This window comes from Triticum aestivum, chromosome 4A (assembly GCF_018294505.1).
Source record: "Triticum aestivum cultivar Chinese Spring chromosome 4A, IWGSC CS RefSeq v2.1, whole genome shotgun sequence".
Lineage (NCBI taxonomy): Eukaryota > Viridiplantae > Streptophyta > Magnoliopsida > Poales > Poaceae > Triticum > Triticum aestivum.
The window spans coordinates 615,472,067-615,489,867 of NC_057803.1; the positions used below are offsets into that span (position 1 = coordinate 615,472,067).

At 43.2% G+C, this 17,801-nt stretch overlaps 1 protein-coding gene and 1 long non-coding RNA gene across 4 annotated transcripts; one reads left to right on the forward strand and one right to left on the reverse strand.

Moving 5' to 3' along the window:
- Nucleotides 1–10,044: 10,044 nt before the first annotated feature.
- On the reverse strand, nucleotides 10,045–12,323 carry LOC123082621 (uncharacterized). 2 transcript variants are annotated; one of them, XR_006439078.1, is made up of 5 exons: nucleotides 12,041–12,323; nucleotides 11,426–11,511; nucleotides 11,186–11,318; nucleotides 11,025–11,103; nucleotides 10,045–10,282 (listed from the first exon to the last, which is right to left on the reverse strand). It is a non-coding gene; the product is annotated as an uncharacterized lncRNA (long non-coding RNA). The 2 variants fall into 2 exon arrangements; XR_006439077.1 differs by having other exon boundaries at nucleotides 10,045–11,103.
- A 2,179-nt stretch (nucleotides 12,324–14,502) lies between these two features.
- Nucleotides 14,503–17,311, forward strand: LOC123087596 (uncharacterized). 2 transcript variants are annotated; one of them, XM_044509636.1, is made up of 3 exons: nucleotides 14,503–15,861; nucleotides 15,966–16,112; nucleotides 16,771–17,311. In XM_044509636.1, exons 1-3 carry the CDS (start codon nucleotides 14,953–14,955, stop codon nucleotides 17,101–17,103), a joined length of 1,389 nt encoding a protein of 462 aa, XP_044365571.1. In that variant the 5' UTR covers nucleotides 14,503–14,952; the 3' UTR covers nucleotides 17,104–17,311. The 2 variants fall into 2 exon arrangements, with proteins under 2 accessions (XP_044365571.1, XP_044365572.1); XM_044509637.1 differs by having other exon boundaries at nucleotides 16,802–17,111.
- The last annotated feature ends 490 nt before the right edge of the window (nucleotides 17,312–17,801 follow it).

Below are 17,801 nucleotides of genomic sequence, written 5' to 3' on the forward strand. Positions count from 1 at the left end.
AGAAGACAGAGGGGGCACGAGACCAACACAATCTTCGCGATCCAGGTTGCACCTCATAAGATTGTTGATTCATTGCATACGTTGATCTTGACATCGTCGCTTTTGAGATCTTCATCCACGCGATGACGACGGAAAGAAACTCTACTAGGATTAATCTTCTCGAAGATCGAGCTATACAAGATCAACTCGCGGAATGAGATGTTGAAACATCTCGAGCTGAGACACAAAACACATCGAGAGGGCTGGAAGAACAAACGACTAGGTTTGATTTGGTGGGCAACAATTCCACGCTAGAGAGATGGTGGATGGTGTCAAGGTGGCGAGGAAATAATTGCCATGATCCCATAACGGGGCACATTGGGGGAGGTGACTTGTGGAGTTATTCCCCAAATGGCAAAAAGAATTACTTTTGATATTTGGATCATTGAAACTCTTTATACCAGCCTAAGGAATTTCACAACAATCGCTTGGCGGAGTAAGAAGGGATAGCATACTGATACGTCTCCGTCGTATCTATAATTTTTGATTGTTCCATGCCAATATTATTCAACTTTCATATACTTTTGGCAACTTTTTATAATATTTTTGGGACTAACATATTGATCCAGTGCCCAGTGCCAGTTCCTGTTTGTTGCATGTTTTTTGCTTTGCAGAATATCCATATCAAACGGAGTCCAAACGGAATAAAAACTGACGGAGATTTTTTTGGAATATATATGATTTTTGGGAAGAAGAATCCACGCGAGACGATGCTCGAGGGGCCCATGAGGTAGGGGGCGTGCCCCAGGGTGTCAAGCGCGACCCTGACCCTCGTGGCCACCCCGTAAGGCGGTTGATGCCCTTCTTTCGCCACAAGAAAGCTAATTTCTGGATAGAGATCGCGTCAAAATTTCAGCCCAATCGGAGTTACGTATCTTCGGGAATATAAGAAACGGTGAAAGGGAAGAATCTGAGAACGCAGAAATAGAGAGAGACAGATCCAATATCGGAGGGGCTCTCGCCCCTCCCGTGCCATGGAGGCCATGGACCAGAGGGGAAACCCTTCTCCCATCCAGGGAGGAGGTCAAGGAAGAAGAAGAAGGAGGGGGGCTCTCTCCCCCTCGCTTCCGGTGGCACCGGAGTGCCACCGGGGGCCATCATCATCACCGTGATCTACACCAACACCTCCGCCATCGTCACCAACATCTCCATCACCTTCCCCCCTCTATCTACAGCGGTCCACTCTCCCGCAACCCGCTGTACCCTCTACTTGAACATGGTGCTTTATGCTTCGTATTATTATCCAATGATGTGTTGCCATCCTATGATGTCTGAATAGATTTTTGTTGTCCTATCGGTGGTTGATGAATTGCTATGATTGATTTAATTTGCTTGTGGTTATGTTGCTGTCCTTTTGTGCCCATCATATGATTGCGCGTGTGGATCACACCCTAGGGTTAGTTGTATGTTGATAGGACTATGTATTGGAGGGCAAGAGTGACAGAAGCTTCAACCTAGCATAGAAATTGATGCATACGGGATTAAAGGGGGACCAATATATCTTAATGCTATGGTTGGGTTTTACCTTAATGAACATTAGTAGTTGCGGATGCTTGCTAATAGTTCCAATCATAAGTGCATAGAATTCCAAGTAAGGGATGACATGCTAGCAGTGGCCTCTCCCACATAATACTTGCTATCGGTCTTGTAAAGTAGTCAATTGCTTAGGGGCAATTCTGCAACTCCTACCACCATTTTTCCACACTCTCTATATTTACTTTATTGTTTCTTTATCTAAACGGCCCCTACTTTTTATTTATGTACCCTTTATTATCTTGCAAACCTATCCAACAACACCTACAAAGTACTTCTAGTTTCATACTTGTTCTAGGTAAAGCGAACATCAAGCGTGCGTAGAGTTGTATCGGTGGTCAATAGAACTTGAGGAAATATTTGTTCTACCTTTAGCTCCTCGTTGGGTTCGACACTCTTACTTATCGAAAACTGTTGCGATCCCCTATACTTGTGGGTTATCAAGACCTTTTTCTGGAGCCGTTGCTGGGGAGCAATAGCGTGGGGTGAATATTCTCGTGTGTGCTTGTTTGCTTTATCACTAAGTAATTTTTTATTTGCTGTTCTTAGTTGTTTTCTACCTTTAGTTATGGGTAGGAAACACAAAATACCAAAAAAATAGTTGTACCTACTGAACCAATGGATGAAGAACCAATCAAAATCTATCACACTGCTGAAGCTTATTACTTGGATCATCTTCGATCCCTTTGTGCTCGTGCCGAAACCCCAACTAGCTTAGTTGAGGGAAAATCTTTAGATGAGTATGCTTGTTATGTGCGACACCGTATATTTGAAAAAGGGAAACTATTATGGAGTCAAATTCAACGTTTGCAATGCTATGCTTGGAATTTATGTGAAATATATGATTTTACTTGTTGTTCTGAAAACCCTAAGAAACACCTTCCCTATCAATGTGAGTTTAGTAATAATGGAATCGTATCTTCGTATGCTAAGGGTGTTTATAATTACTATGATGTTCAACAAATTGAAGAATTTGTTGCTTTTAAGGGTGCTTCTGAAATTGCTTCTTTGATTGAAAAGTATGATGGTACTCTTCACAAATCTGAAAATTTTGCCATACTTGAATATTGTTATGAGAATTATGCTTCTAATGCTTATGTTAAATTATACATTGAGGACTACTCCACTGTCCAAGAAGAGACTAATATTTTGCAGGAGTCTATGGAAGAAGAAATTGGTGAAACTGTGAGATCATTGGATGAAAAAGATGAGGAGGAGAGCGAACAACAAAAGGAGGAAGAGCGGATTGATCACCCGTGCCCACCTTCTAATGAGAGTAATTCTTCAACTCATACATTGTTTAATTCCCCTTCGTGCTTACCGAAGGATGATTGCTATGATTACCGTTATGATCCCATTGATTCTCTTGAAATATCCCTTTTTGATGATGCTTGCTATGCTTGTGGCCAAGATGCCAATATGAATTATGATTATGGAGATGAACTTGCTATAGTTCCTTATGTTAAACATGAAATTGTTGCTATTGCACCCACGCATGATAGTCCTATTATCTTTTTGAATTCTCCCGACTACATTATATCGGAGAAGTTTGCACTTATTAAGGATTATATTGATGGGTTGCCTTTTACCGTTGCACATGATGATTTTGATGAATATAATATGCATGTGCTTGCTGCTCCTACTTGCAATTATTATGAGAGAGGAACTATATCTCCACCTCTCTATGTTTCCAACATGATAAAATTGCAAGAAACTGTTTATACTATGCATTGGCCTTTACTAGGTGTGCATGAATTGTTCTTTTATGACATGCCGATGCATAGGAAGAGAGTTAGACTTCGTCATTGCTTGATATATGTTGCTTTGTGCTCACTACTAAATTACAAATCATTGTTAATTAAAATTGGCTTTGATATACCTTAGGATTCGGGTGGATTCACTACTTGAGCACTATATGCCTAGCTTAATGGCTTTAAAGAAAGCGCTGCCAGGGAGACAACCCGGAAGTTTTAAAGAGTCATTTATTTCTATTGAGTGCTTTTATATAGTTTAAAAACAACAAAAATAAAGAGGGGAACCCAAAACTTTTTCAAAAAGGAAAGCGAAAGTGAGAAAGACAAGCATTGTTGAAGTGGGAGAGTTCCTTGAACTTTGTTCATGCTCACGGCAACCTTGTGAATCCTGATTACAGAAACTTTTCAATAAAAATAATTATCCCCTTGTACAATTCCATTGTATTATAAAAATAATGTGCCAAGGTTTGCCTTTAGGATGTTTACATTTGCTTGATGGTTTGTATGGTGCAGGACAGAAACTTTGGCTGTAGTGCGCGATTTTACATTTTTAGTTGGAACGTCAAATGGTTCTAATTATTTTTGCACTGTCTTGTTGTACAATTTTTTTTATTTTTCCTAATTGTGGCAGAATTTTTCAAGTATCAGAAGTATGGTGAATGTTCAGATTGCTACAGACTGTTCTGTTTTAGACAGATTCTGTTTTTGATGCATAGTTTGCTTGTTTTGATGAAACTATCAATTTATATCAGTGGATTAAGCCATGAAAAAGTTATACTACAGTAGACACAATGCAAAAACAAAATATGAATTGGTTTGCAACAGTACTTATAGTGGTGATTTGATTTACTATACTAACGGATCTTACCGAGTTTTCTGTTGAAGTTTTGTGTGGATGAAGTGTTCGATGATCGAGAAGGTCTCGATGTGAGAAGAAGGAAGAGAGGCAAGAGCTCAAGCTTGGGGATGCCCGAGGCACCCCAAGTAAATATTCAAGGAGACTCAAGCGTCTAAGCTTGGGGATGCTGGGGAGGCATCCCATCTTTCTTCAACAAGTATCGGTATGTTTTCGGATTCGTTTTGTTCATGCGATATGTGCAATCTTGGAGCGTCTTTTGCATTTAGTTTTCATTTTTATTTTATGCACCATGCTGGTATGAGATGGTCCTTGATTTATTTATAGAATGCCTCTTTACACTTCACTTATATCTTTTGAGTATGGCTTTATAGAATGCTTCATGTGCTTCACTTATATCATTTGAAGTTTGGATTGCCTGTTTCTCTTTACATAGACAACCGCCATTTGTAGAATGCTTCATGTGCTTATATCATTTATAGAATGCTTCATGTGCTTCACTTATATTTGTTAGAGCGTGGGCATATCTTTTGTAGAAAGAATTAAACTCTCTTGCTTCACTTATATCTATTTAAAGAGATGACATGAACTGGTCATTCACATGGTTAGTCATAAAATCCTACGTAAAACTTGTAGATCACTGAATATGATATGTTTGATTCCTTGCAATAGTTTTGCGATATAAAGATGGTGATATTAGAGTCATGCTAGTGGGTGGTTGTGAATTGTAGAAATATTTGTGTTGAGGTTTGTGATTCCCGTAGCATGCATGTATGGTGAACCGTTATGTAATGAAGTTGGAGCATGAGGTATTTATTGATTGTCTTCCTTATGAGTGGCGGTCGGGGACGAGCGATGGTCTTTTCCTACCAATCTATCCCCCTAGGAGCATGCGCATAGTACTTTGTTTCGATGACTAATAGATTTTTGCAATAAGTATGTGAGTTCTTTATGACTAATGTTGAGTCCAGGGATTATACGCACTCTCACTCTTCCATCATTGCTAGCCTCTCTAGTACTGCACAACCTTCGCCGGTACCATAAACCCACCATATACCTTCCTCAAAACAGCCACCATACCTACCTATTATGGCATTTCCATCGCCATTCCGAGATATATTACCATGCAACTTCCATCATCATCATATACATGACTTGAGCATTCATTGTCATATTGCTTTGCATGATCGTAATATAGCTAGCATGATGTTTTCATGGCTCGTCCGTTTTTTGATGTCATTGCTACGCTAGATCATTGCACATCCCGGTACACCGCCGAAGGCACTCATATAGAGTCATACTTTGTTCTAGTATCGAGTTGTATCATTGAGTTGTAAATAAATAGAAGTGTGATGATCATCATTCAATAGAGCATTGTCCCAAAAAAAGGAGAAAGGCCATAAAAAAAGAAAGGCAAAAAAGGGGACACTGCTACTATCCTTTTACCACACTTGTGATTCAAAGTAGCACCATGATCTTCATGATAGAGAGTCTCATATGTTGTCACTTTCATATACTAGTGGGAATCTGTCATTATAGAACTTGGCTTGTATATTCCAATGATGGGCTTCCTCAAAATGCCCCAGGTCTTCGTGAGCAAGCAAGTTGGATGCACACCCACTAGTTTCTTTTGTTGAGCTTTCATACATTTATAGCTCTAGTGCATCCATTGCATGGCAATCCCTACTCACTCACATTGATATCTATTAATGGGCATCTCCATAGCCTATTGATACGCCTAGTTGATGTGAGACTTTCTCCTTTTTTGTCTTCTCCACATAACCCCCACCATCATATTCTATTCCACCTATAGTGCTATGTCCATGGCTCACGCTCATGTATTGCGTGAAAGTTGAAAAGGTTTGAGAAACGTCAAAGTATGAAACAATTTCTTGGCTTGTCATCGGGGTTGTGCATGATGTGAATGCTTTGTGTGCTGAAGATGGAGCATAGCCAGACTATAGGATTTTGTAGGGATGAGCTTTCTTTGGCTATGTTATTTCAATAAGACATAATTGCTTGGTTGGTATGCTTGAATTATTATTGTCTTTATGTCAAAGGATAGATTATTGCTTTGAATCACTCGTGTCTTAATATTCATGCCATGATTAGATTACATAATCAAGATTATGCTAGGTAGCATTCCACATCAAAAATTATCTTTTTTTTATCATTTACCTACTCGAGGACGAGCAGGAATTAAGCTTGGAGATGCTGATACGTCTCCGTCGTATCTGTAATTTTTGATTGTTCCATGCCAATATTATTCAACTTTCATATACTTTTGGCAACTTTTTATACTATTTTTGGGACTAACATATTAATCCAGTGCCCAGTGCCAGTTCCTGTTAGTTGCATGTTTTTTGTTTTGCGGAATATCCATATCAAACGGAGTCCAAACGGAATAAAAACTGACAGAGATTTTTTTTGGAATATATATGATTTTTAAAAAGAAGAATCCACGCGAGACGATGCTCGAGGGGCCCACGAGGTAGGGGGCGCGTCCCAGGGTGTCAGGCGCGCCCCTGACCCTCGTGGCCACCCCGTAAGGCGGTTGATGCCCTTCTTTCGCCGCGAGAAAGCTAATTTCTGGATAGAGATCGTGTCAAAATTTCAGTCCAATCGGAGTTACGAATCTCCGGGAATATAAGAAACGGTGAAAGGGAAGAATCTGAGAACGCAGAAATAGAGAGAGACAGAGAGACAGATCCAATCTTGGAGGGGCTCTCGCCCCTCCCGTGCCATGGAGGCCATGGACCAGAGGGGAAACCCTTCTCCCATATAGGGAGGAGGTCAAGGAAGAAGAAGAAGGAGGGGAGCTCTCTCCCCCTCGCTTCCGGTGGCACCGGAGTGCCACCGGGGGCCATCATCATCACCGGGATCTACACCAACACCTCCGCCATCTTCACCAACATCTCCATCACCTTCCCCCTCTATCTACAGCGGTCCACTCTCCCGCAACCCATTGTACCCTCTACTTGAACATGGTGCTTTATGCTTCGTATTATTATCCAATGATGTGTTGACATCCTATGATGTCTGAGTAGATTTTTGTTGTCCTATCGGTGGTTGATGAATTGCTATGATTGATTTAATTTGCTTGTGGTTATGTTGCTGTCCTTTGGTGCCCATCATATGATTGCACGCGTGGATCACATCCTAGGGTTAGTTGTATGTTTATAGGACTATGTATTGGAGGGCAAGAGTGACAGAAGCTTCAACCTAGCATAGAAATTGATGCATACAGGATTGAAGGGGGACCAATATATCTTAATGCTATGGTTGGGTTTTACCTTAATGAATATTAGTAGTTGAGGATGCTTGCTAATAGTTCCAATCATAAGTGCATAGAATTCCAAGTAAGGGATGACATGCTAGCAGTGGCCTCTCTCACATAATACTTGCTATCGGTCTAGTAAAGTAGTCAATTGCTTAGGGGCAATTCCGCAACTCCTACCATCACTTTTCCACACTCTCTATATTTACTTTATTGTTTCTTTATCTAAACAGCCCCTACTTTTTATTTACGTACCCTTTATTATCTTGCAAACCTATCCAACAACACCTACAAAGTACTTCTAGTTTCATACTTGTTCTAGGTAAAGCGAACGTCAAGCGTGCGTAGAGTTGTATCGGTGGTCGACAGAACTTGAGGGAATATTTGTTCTACCTTTAGCTCCTCGTTGGGCTAGACACTCTTACTTATCGAAAACTATTGCGATCCCCTATACTTGTGGGTTATCAAGACATACCCAGACTAGAATGGATGATGTGGACTACCTTGTTCAAGACAACGCAATGGATGATTTTGCTTGCACGTGCTCTCAAGAACTTGAGCATTTCCATATTCATCAAGGTTTTACCAACATCCGTGGCACGGATCCTGGCAACACAACATACTACTATGATGACTAGTGATGGATGATGCGGATACAAAGGAAGATAACACCTTCTCAGACTTCCCCTTAGCGAGGCTAAGGAAATAGAATCTGGATGATCGACCGAGAGACATTTAGCACTCCGCTTCTAATGTTCTCCTTGATGTCCTAGCGTAGTCCATTCATAGATATGGTTTGATATCTAGAACATCAAGTAAAAGGTCGAACTTCAGGAACACAAAAAATTCATAAGGAACAACTATTTGGAATAAATTCTACGAGATCCTTATGGGGAGGTGGCCAACTTTCTCAATCAAGATACTACAATAATAAGTCTTTCGGTTGGGTGTGTTGGCCACAACATCCACTTTACCGGGTTATAGAGAAACCAATATTACAGTCCTTGAGAAACATTCCAACCATCATATCTGCCTGGGATTCAGATCTGGTTGGTGTCAGGATAATCCAAACTCATCGGGTCTGGAAAGAAAAATGAAAGTTTGCAACACAAATCGACGAGATGACGTTGTGAGATTCTCGGGGAATGAACTACACTAGTAAGCTCCAAAACATGAGCCGGTTCTGCTACAAGCATGTGAACACGTTGTCCTAGACAAGCATGGCCACCTGGTAGTCTTACAACGAAACACTACCGAGTTCAGGAGGGAACCATCAACGAGGATATCGAAGTCCTTGCGTAAGTCTAGCTCCTAAGAAGAAACTTCTTCTCCTTGAACAAACCAATCAGTGGCTTGGTGTGCTAGGAACACATATGGAGCGAAGGTAATTAATCTACCAAACCATAGAATACTTCGCATGTATGCATGACTGATTTGGGATGATTCCAAGGGAAACAAAACAAACCTTTCTCAAATTTATGGCGGCAACTTACACCTAATGCACGTGAACTTGGAGAAAGTCACTTCTTTCATCCAAGCATAAGCTTCATAAACGAAACACGAAGGCATTTCTTACAAAGCTTTCAACACTAGGTTGATGTTCAACATGAATCATGGGGGAGACAAAATGCTGCTGATGGGCTCAACAGCAACTCATCAGAATTTCCATATCATTGGACTTCCACCATCATGTGAACACGGTGATAGCATTGGTCAGACCAAAAGATGTAATGGTGTATGCTCGAGGGATCAACCACGAGTAAGACAACATTACAAACATCGTTGGTTCTGATTTGACTTGACGATAGCCCATACTCAAGTCAAAGTTTTGACAAGACAATAGGTCCAACAACTGATCACGAGGACCAATTGGTGAAGATATCATCTTTCTTCAACACACACACAAACACAAAGATATCCCTTCAGAAAGAACCAAATTCAGCAAAGCTTTTTATCTTCCAACTCTCCAAGTTGTTTTTTAGCTTAACCAACTAGTTCAGGGGTATCCAACACAGATTCTTGGAGAAGGGGTGGTTTATTGGAAAACCAACTTGATCACGAACTCAACATAACAGTCAAGGGACAACCTGGTAATGCTTCCAAGAAGATATTCAGAAAATCACGAACCACCGATATGTTACTAAGCTCGAGAACAATCTTGCTTTTCAGAGCAAGACGATATGAACAAATAAGCAAGGGATTGAATAATCCTAACTCATTGATCGAAGAGTGCACCGGAAATAAGAACAAGGTAGCATGATCAATCCTAGAATAGTGTTTCGATAACCAGCACGCTAAGAATGATATTAGTGTCCATTAACTACCAAGCAACACGGTTGCTGGGAGTATTGATTTCACACATCATGGTTCACTTGCCGGCATTCCGGTTGTGACAACACGGGACCGAGGAATGAAAAATGATGGCAAGAAGTATTACTGCGTCAAGAATTCATGAGAGATGGTGCAATTCTCATGACAATCCTGACATAAAGGGGATAATACTCCAGGGTAGAACAGAGCAAAAGCTGGATGGGCATTTGATCTGCAGAACACAACTACTTTGACCTAATCCTGGATATGGATGAGGTATCAAGCTTGCCAACAACACAACATCCCTTATTTTTATCTAGAAAAACCAGTAAGCAAAGCATATGTAGTTCAACCAACATTGGAAGGTATCAGCCCATAATTCTTTAATTGTCATGTATACAGGTAATTCAACATCTACACTATTCAAGTATCTTACCGAATCTTTACCGAGGAATTTAAACTGAGAGGCAAATATTTTTCATAGTGACAGCCTCAGTTTCAACCTTCAGCATACTGCAAAGGATCGAAGTAATTAACATCATAACTGACGAAAGTTGGTTCATCGAACATAACTCTGAAAATTTAAAACAAATAAAAGCGTTGTTGCGGCAAAGAAATGATGTCATGAACACAGACAAGTTTTGACTGCGGAAATTTCTCCTTAGTGCTAACTATAACTTTCTGGAGCAACTAATAGTAGTTTTTATAAAAGATAAACCCCAGCCTCCTCCAAAGCACTCGAGCTAGTTATTGGTTATACACCAGGCAAATAATTTGTGTCCTGATATCTTCCCAATCCGTACTTGGATTCTTAATTGGGTTTTGAACAATCACATATAAAGAATAATGATTCAACTTTCCCAGCAAGATCCCAGAATCTACAAAATACGATCCCCTGACAATTTGCATACTGGAATAACCAGGACCCCTTATCCCAGAATCTACAAAATACGAATCCCCTGACAATTTGCATACTGGAATAACATATTATAAGAATATATTACCTACCCCCAGAGCACAACCCCTAAGATTATGCACGGTAAAATCAAGGAAGAAATATGTGGAAGTAGAACACAATTGGTGCACCTACTAAACATCTTTTACTTCTATTATATGTACCTAACTAAACCACTGATTACTCCACCACTGGCTGCCCCTCCTAGCCTTTAAAACCAACATCTTCCACATTGTGTCAGAGAGGAGCAGAAAACATAGAAAAAACAATTACATATGCATAGAGTAGAGGCACACATACATTACGCATATCCTTTGGAAGCTCGAGTTTGGGCTCTCAGGAGTATTCTTCCTTCATCCTGAGTTCCCAACCCACCATGCTGCAGAAAACAAAATATGCCATATTAGTTCCTCGGGTAATGGAACTGGAGTACATCAGTTAATGCATCGATTGAGTGGAACCTTTGGGTGAGAGGTAGACCATGTTACTGAAGACGTTCTCGCAGTGGGCGCCCTTTCCCAACCTCGTCATCTGCAGCGTCAGGTGGTACTTGTTCCTCGGGTACACGTGCATCCTCAACAACTTCATCCTACCCTGCGAACGAGGAGACATAGATATTGTATTTGGTTCATGCAATTTTTCTCCATTTTTCCGTATTCAATCCAATGGCAATGAGAACCTAGCAACCCGTGCAAGTGTACCATATGTCCATATGTGCAAGCTCCACCTCGTTGGGAAAAGTGAAAGAACATGTTTGTTCAAACGTACTTCATCTCCTATCGTCAACCTGTTCACAAAGACAGTAGCAGCGTTCCTCATGCTAGGAGAGATGCAGTATCCAGCATTCCAGCCTCATCTTCTTTGAAGGCAACTATAGTACAGATACTCAAATAATTGGAATTTCGCGCAACACAACTATTGGAAAGAATCCAAGATCCGCCTTCAAAAGAAGCAAACACAACTACTGGAATTCGTGCTAAAAAAATATCTACTGTTGTACGAACAATTGACTTCAATAACCAACAAACGTATATACTCAAATAGAAGTCCTGGATTCAGAAATTCCTTGCACGTTCATCAGATCGATGTCGCTCCCAACTCGGACTTAGATCCACGCAGGTGTACTTTCTCAGCAGGACTTGGGAACTCGGGATCAGATTAGATCAGTTTCGTCTACTGCATCCAGCAGCGCGAGATCCATGTCGATTTGGGGAGGGAGAGGAGCAGCGTGTGGGAGGAGGGAAGCACACCGCGCGGCTCATGGAGGAGGAGGGATTCAGGGAGAGATACGAAGATCGGGGGCTGGTTAGGGTTACCTAGGCTGCCACGTGATCCAGCGCGGCGGGAGGGGCTGGCCCTGAGGAGCGACGATCCGCCGCGTCCATCGCCCGGGGGCCTGGCCAGCGCCAGTGGCTTCCTCCATCGTCGCCGCCGTCCGGGGAGGGACGCAGGCACGGCGAGGCAGACGAGGCTGGCAGCGCGATTTGATTCGGCGGGCGGCTGCATCTGAGGGAGACGACAGTGGGGTTCTCGCTCGAGGGCTCTCTGGGCGCCTCGCTGCTCGCTCGCTCGTGCGAGCAGTGGAACTTTTTTTCGCTGGTTTCCGTTTTTCTGGCATGCGGGAGAACGTGGGTTTGGTTGGTTTTTTTGGAATTGGGAGGTGGGAACAAGGACGAAAAAAACCCGTCTTCGATGAGACGAAAATTGACCGGCGGAGACTACCAACTGCTCCATTAAAAATAGAGATGGCTAGGAAAGTTGTTCGAGTGGAATGAGGGACGTACTTCTCAGTCAGCGCTGCTTATCATTTCTTTGTTTTATTTTAATTTTGAGCCTTTTGCCATTCCAGGACTTTTCTTGGAAACACTGTATCGATGCATATGCTTACAGTATGCACACACTTATTTCTATGAACACAACATACACAAGCTATCCACAAGCTTGTAAAATTCGCCACTGCAACCTTGTAGTTGACGCAATGTAAAAAATCAAAAAATATGCGAGCATCCGTGTCAAGTTTAGAACTTGAATTAGTGTGAGCTAATGACGCCACAAGAAACCTAACCATATAAACTAAGGTTGGTTCACCTACGAGGACTTCCGTACACACCCAGCAATGAGACATGCATACAAAAGGATTTTTTTTCAAGAAACTTTCAATTTATTCATTTTTAATCATGGCAATACAAAGAACAACGGAGGTAATAAAAATCACAATCATGTTCGTGCACCACCTAACGATGACTACAAGCACTGGAGCGAGCCGAAGGCGCGCCGCCGTTATCGCCCCTCCCTCACCGGAGCCGGGCAAACCTTGTTGTAGTAGACAGTCGGGAAGTCGTCGTGCTAAGGCCTTATAGAACTAGCGCACTAGTGTAGCAACCATCACCGATGAAAAAAATCGTAGATCAGAAGGATCAAACTTGCAAATACCTAAACAAAAACGAACGAAGACTAGATCCAAATAGATCCACCGAAGACCAGCACCGACCGAATCCCACAAAGAACCGACGGATACAAACCTTCAGACGCCCTCCGGTGATGCTAGATGCACCATCGGAGATAGAACGTGGGAGACATTATTCCTACTAAAGAAGGTTGTCACCGCCACACAACCCCAACCAAGATGCTGAATCCAAAAAGAACGAGAATGGGGTCCCTCCCACCAGCGGGCGGCCGAGATCCTCTGCACCTCCATGGCCTAGAGGATTTTTTTTAGAGCTGAAAAAAAATCATAGTTATCGAATTTGATGTCAGGAACCTAGTTTGTTGTTTGATTCTTATAGGTTAATAAAGCAATAGTTTAATATTTTTATCATTTTGATTAAAAATAAGTGTTTGTAAAATTGTAACAAATTTGTCTCGGATGGTCATAATTTATAGCAAAATATAATATTAGCATTTTCATGTGAAATGCATTTTTATGGTTACTTTTTGATATATTTGTCTATGTAGGAAAGGTCAAATGATTATGCAATTTTTGTGGCCAAATAATCTTGAAAAATACTCATTCGTATCCAAATATAATATGTTTTTATTTTGCCGCCTCCTCCTTCTCCATAAAAAAGCTAGGGTTTCTGCCTCCCGTTGGCGCCGCTGCAGGTCCGCCTCCTCTCCGGTGCCCCTAAGGCCATGGGGGCGTGGTGGATCTCGGCAAGGGCCGGGGGAGGGCTTCGTTTCTAGTCGTTTCTTTCAGTTTTGCTAGGGTTTGTGCCCTGCTCAGGAAGACAAGACGGCGGCGGCCCCCTGAAGATGGAATAAAGGTCTCCCCGCCTAGCCCCCGTTCCGACGGTGCGTTTATCACTGTCGGTGGGCATGTGGAGGTGTGTCTCCGGTGGATCTATTTTTGTTGTATTTGCTCGGATCTCGTCGTTGTACGTTCGAGTGTCTTCGGGTTGGATCCTTTTGATCTACGTTATTCTTCATCTACGACGATTGTTGTTCTGGTGTGCTGGTCCTATGGGGCCTTAGCACGACGACTTTACGATTGTATACTACAACAAGTTGTGTCCGACTCGGGCGATGGAGGGGTGATGACGGCGGCTCGCTTTCGGCTCATTTCAGTGCTGGTAGTCGTCGCTAGGTGGTCTACGGATCTGGATGGAATTTCTATTATTTCTGATATTCGTTGTACTGTCATGATTGAAGATGAATAGATTGAAAATTTTCTAGAAAAAAATATAAGGTGGTTTTTAGGCTAGTTTAGCCTTATAATAGGTAAAATATAAGATGTATTTTAGGCTAGTTTAGCCTTAATAGGCAAGGCTGGCACACTGGCATTAGGACTCGAAGTGAAATTTACACAAAGTCCGGCTAGTTTAACCCTTCTCTAGCACAGCACCGCCGTCTCCTTCCTCCCGTGCTCGCGTATCATCCAATTCCCACCGTCGAGAGCTCCAATTCACTCACGAATCCACTCCAAATCCACTCCAATCGAATCCACACCAAACCGAAGCTAACCATGCATCTCAGCCACTAGCCGGAGGGGATCGAGGAGGAGCCAAGAGCCGCCGGATCCATCCAGCTGCCCGCGCCGCGGATCCGATCTCACCGGATCGACGGCCGCACGCGGGGTGTGTGTGTGTATGTGTGTGGCGGAGCGCCGGAGGGAGGATGGGGAGCCGCGTCCTCGGAGCAGGTCGTCGCCGCCAGGGGCCCATCTCACCGGTCAGTTCTAGCTAGGGTTTCAACCAACAAATCCAAATCGGCCTTCCAATCCCGGCCGCCCATGGAGTCGCCGCCGCCGCACAAGCGCAACGTCCGCCGAGATGACGACAGGATCAGCGCGCTACCCGACGACCTCCTCCTCGGAATCCTCGAGCGCCTTGAACTGCGCGAGGCGGTCCGCGCCGGCGCAGTCTCGACGCGGTGGCGGCACCTGCCCCACCGGCTCTCGCGCCTGCACCTCAACGGCCGCCATTTCCGCTGCACCACGCTGCTCGAGTTCATGGACGCCTTCACAGGCGCGACACGGAGGTTGCTGACCGACCGCGACTGCCACTGCAACGGCAGTCATGCTATCAAGTCCATCAGCCTCCGCTTCTTCCTGTCGGCGCCCCACCTGAGCCCCATCGGCCGCGCCGTTGAGCACGTCGTCAGCCGCGGCGAGACCAAACGCCTCCATTTTGGCACATGCTCGCCATACAAGAGAAACACTGCCCTGCAGCTCGCCGAGTTTGGGCAGCAGTTCATGTCCTTCTCCCGCGACTACCCACTCGCTTTCCAGTGGCTCACCAGGCTTACACTCAAGAACCTTGCGTTTGGGCATTCCGATGTCACCGACCTCATTAATGCCTGTGACAGGCTCACGCACCTCACTCTGAGTTTTTGCCAACTGGTTGATGAGCACACACCGCTCAAGATCGACACACCGTGTTCTGGGATCAAGGATCTCGAATTCATCCAATTTGGGTGCACGCAGATCGAGCTCATCTCTGTCCCAAAGCTCAGTAAAGTGCAGTGCACATCTTGGCGCTTGGCGAACCCTCCTGTGCGCTTTGTTTATGTTCCAGAGCTTCGCGATGTGAGCCTCAGTACCAGTGCCATGGCGTGGCAGGCGCCATTCCTGCTGAGCGACTGCTTGTCAAGGAGTGCAATGAACTTGTCAAAACTGCATCTCAATTTTCGCCATCAAATGGTAAAGCTAATTTCTGTGGACCATATAATGTTCTTCTGCACATATAACATATGTTCTTCTTTACTAATAACAGCTGTTTATTTGTGTTCCTCTTCTTGGTGCAGATATGGATTCAGCCGGAACATCCGAAGCAGCTTACTGCTATATTCAGAAATCTCTCCGATTTGTCCCTTTCTGAAATCTTCCCTGAGTGCGATTTGAGCTGGACCCTATTTATCCTTGAAGCTGCACCTGCCCTGCAGAAGTTTACAGTAAGCCTTTGACTCTAACTTCTTTTTAATTTAATCCACATCTTGGCCTGGATATGACTCGATCTAGTATGAAGGGTTTCCCGATATATAGCATTAACGGATATGGGACACATGGATTGTATTGTATATGAATAATGTTGGGGATATCGCTTATCAGGAACTTATCAGTCGACCAATGATAAGGGGTAAATCGGCCAGTTTATGGGCATTTCGGTCGATTTATCACCATATCGGCTGATTTATCAGCCGATTTATCTTATCAGTCAGACACCGGTAAGCGATAAATGGGCCGATTTATCGGAATATCGGAAGATATCTTGAATGATAATGCAATGTAAACGGAAGTTCCGACGTTCCATTTGAATTTTGCATAGAAATAATGTCCATGCAATATGAAAAAATTCATGTTGGATCGTACCTCGTGTTAAGAGTTACCCGAAGCATATTCTCATATCTTACTTTCCCTATGATTAGTTCTTGCAAGGTCGTCTAAACTCTAAATGGGCCTAAACTTAGATTAGATACTAGTAGTGAGCGTGTTGCAAATTTTTCAATATCAGATATATTTAGATCCAACCATTATTACATTGTTTTGCATGGGTTGATGTCAAGTTAAATTAGTAACGTGTGTTATTTGTCTTGTATGCCCTTGATGAAGTTATCTCGAACTCGTCATGCATGTGACATAGCGTTCGAGGACAATGCCGAGAAGACCAACGTGGTGTGGGAGCCATCAAAGGATTTCAAGCACATGAACTTGAAGTCACTGACGATAGATGGGTTCGAGGAGGAGGACAAGGTGACAAACTACATAAGGCTAGTCATGGGGCGAGCTGTTGGATTGAAGAGAATCGAGTTGCGTGGTGAAGGATGCAAGAAATGTGATGCCATTGATCCGAGGACATCCCAGGTGGATGAAACTCGCAGGCATCGGATCAAGGAGCTACTCACAAATGGATCATCCTCATCCGTGGAGAGAATAATGCGCTGACCGATATGTCAAGGAATGCTATGTCTCATCATGCTTGCAGCTGCTGTATGTGGCACGGTCAGCAGTAGTAATTTAATTTCTAGGTACTGATAGCCTGAGAATACTTGAATGGTGTGGACTTTGCAGTGTGTCATGCACTTAGCCAGCTTAGTTCGGAACCTTGCCCGAGAAGTGTGTCAAGATAAGAAAGCTTAGTTCTGGAGCTCAATTACAACTGCATAGTACTACAGTATGTTCTGTGTGTTCTGTTCTATACATTAGGGTTCGTCCTGCTTTAGGCTATGTTCGATTGCAGGGGATTAGTTCCACTAGTGGGTGATCCCTGCTTGACCACCCGACCCCTGGGGGGGGGGGGGGGGGGGGGGGGGTTGAATCCCTGCCACTCCTGCTAACATCTCCTATTTGGTTAAACTGTGTGTACCATCTGTATTTGCGTTGGTAAACCCTATCAAATTTTAGCTGCATGGATCACGATTTTGTGCCAATCACCACAAATTATTCACGCACAAGAAGTTGGCAAGTACATAAGCAGTAAGACCAGCACAGGGCAGAGAAACAACAATTCAGAGAGCAACAATACTCTCAAGCACAACAGAACATACCACAAACCAATACAAGACAAGTTCATAATTTTGCCAATTAATTATACTCCTGCACCCCCCAAGCTGCACTTGTTCAGCATGTGAAGATAGAACTGG

Excerpts from the sequence above, each read along its gene's own strand:
- LOC123087596 (XM_044509636.1), top strand. The coding sequence starts at position 14,953 with ATGGAGTCGCCGCCGCCGCACAAGCGCAACGTCCGCCGAGATGACGAC. Across the intron at positions 15,862-15,965 it reads TCAATTTTCGCCATCAAATG|ATATGGATTCAGCCGGAACA; the intron begins GTAAAGCTAATT and ends TTCTTGGTGCAG. Across the intron at positions 16,113-16,770 it reads CTGCCCTGCAGAAGTTTACA|TTATCTCGAACTCGTCATGC; the intron begins GTAAGCCTTTGA and ends CCCTTGATGAAG.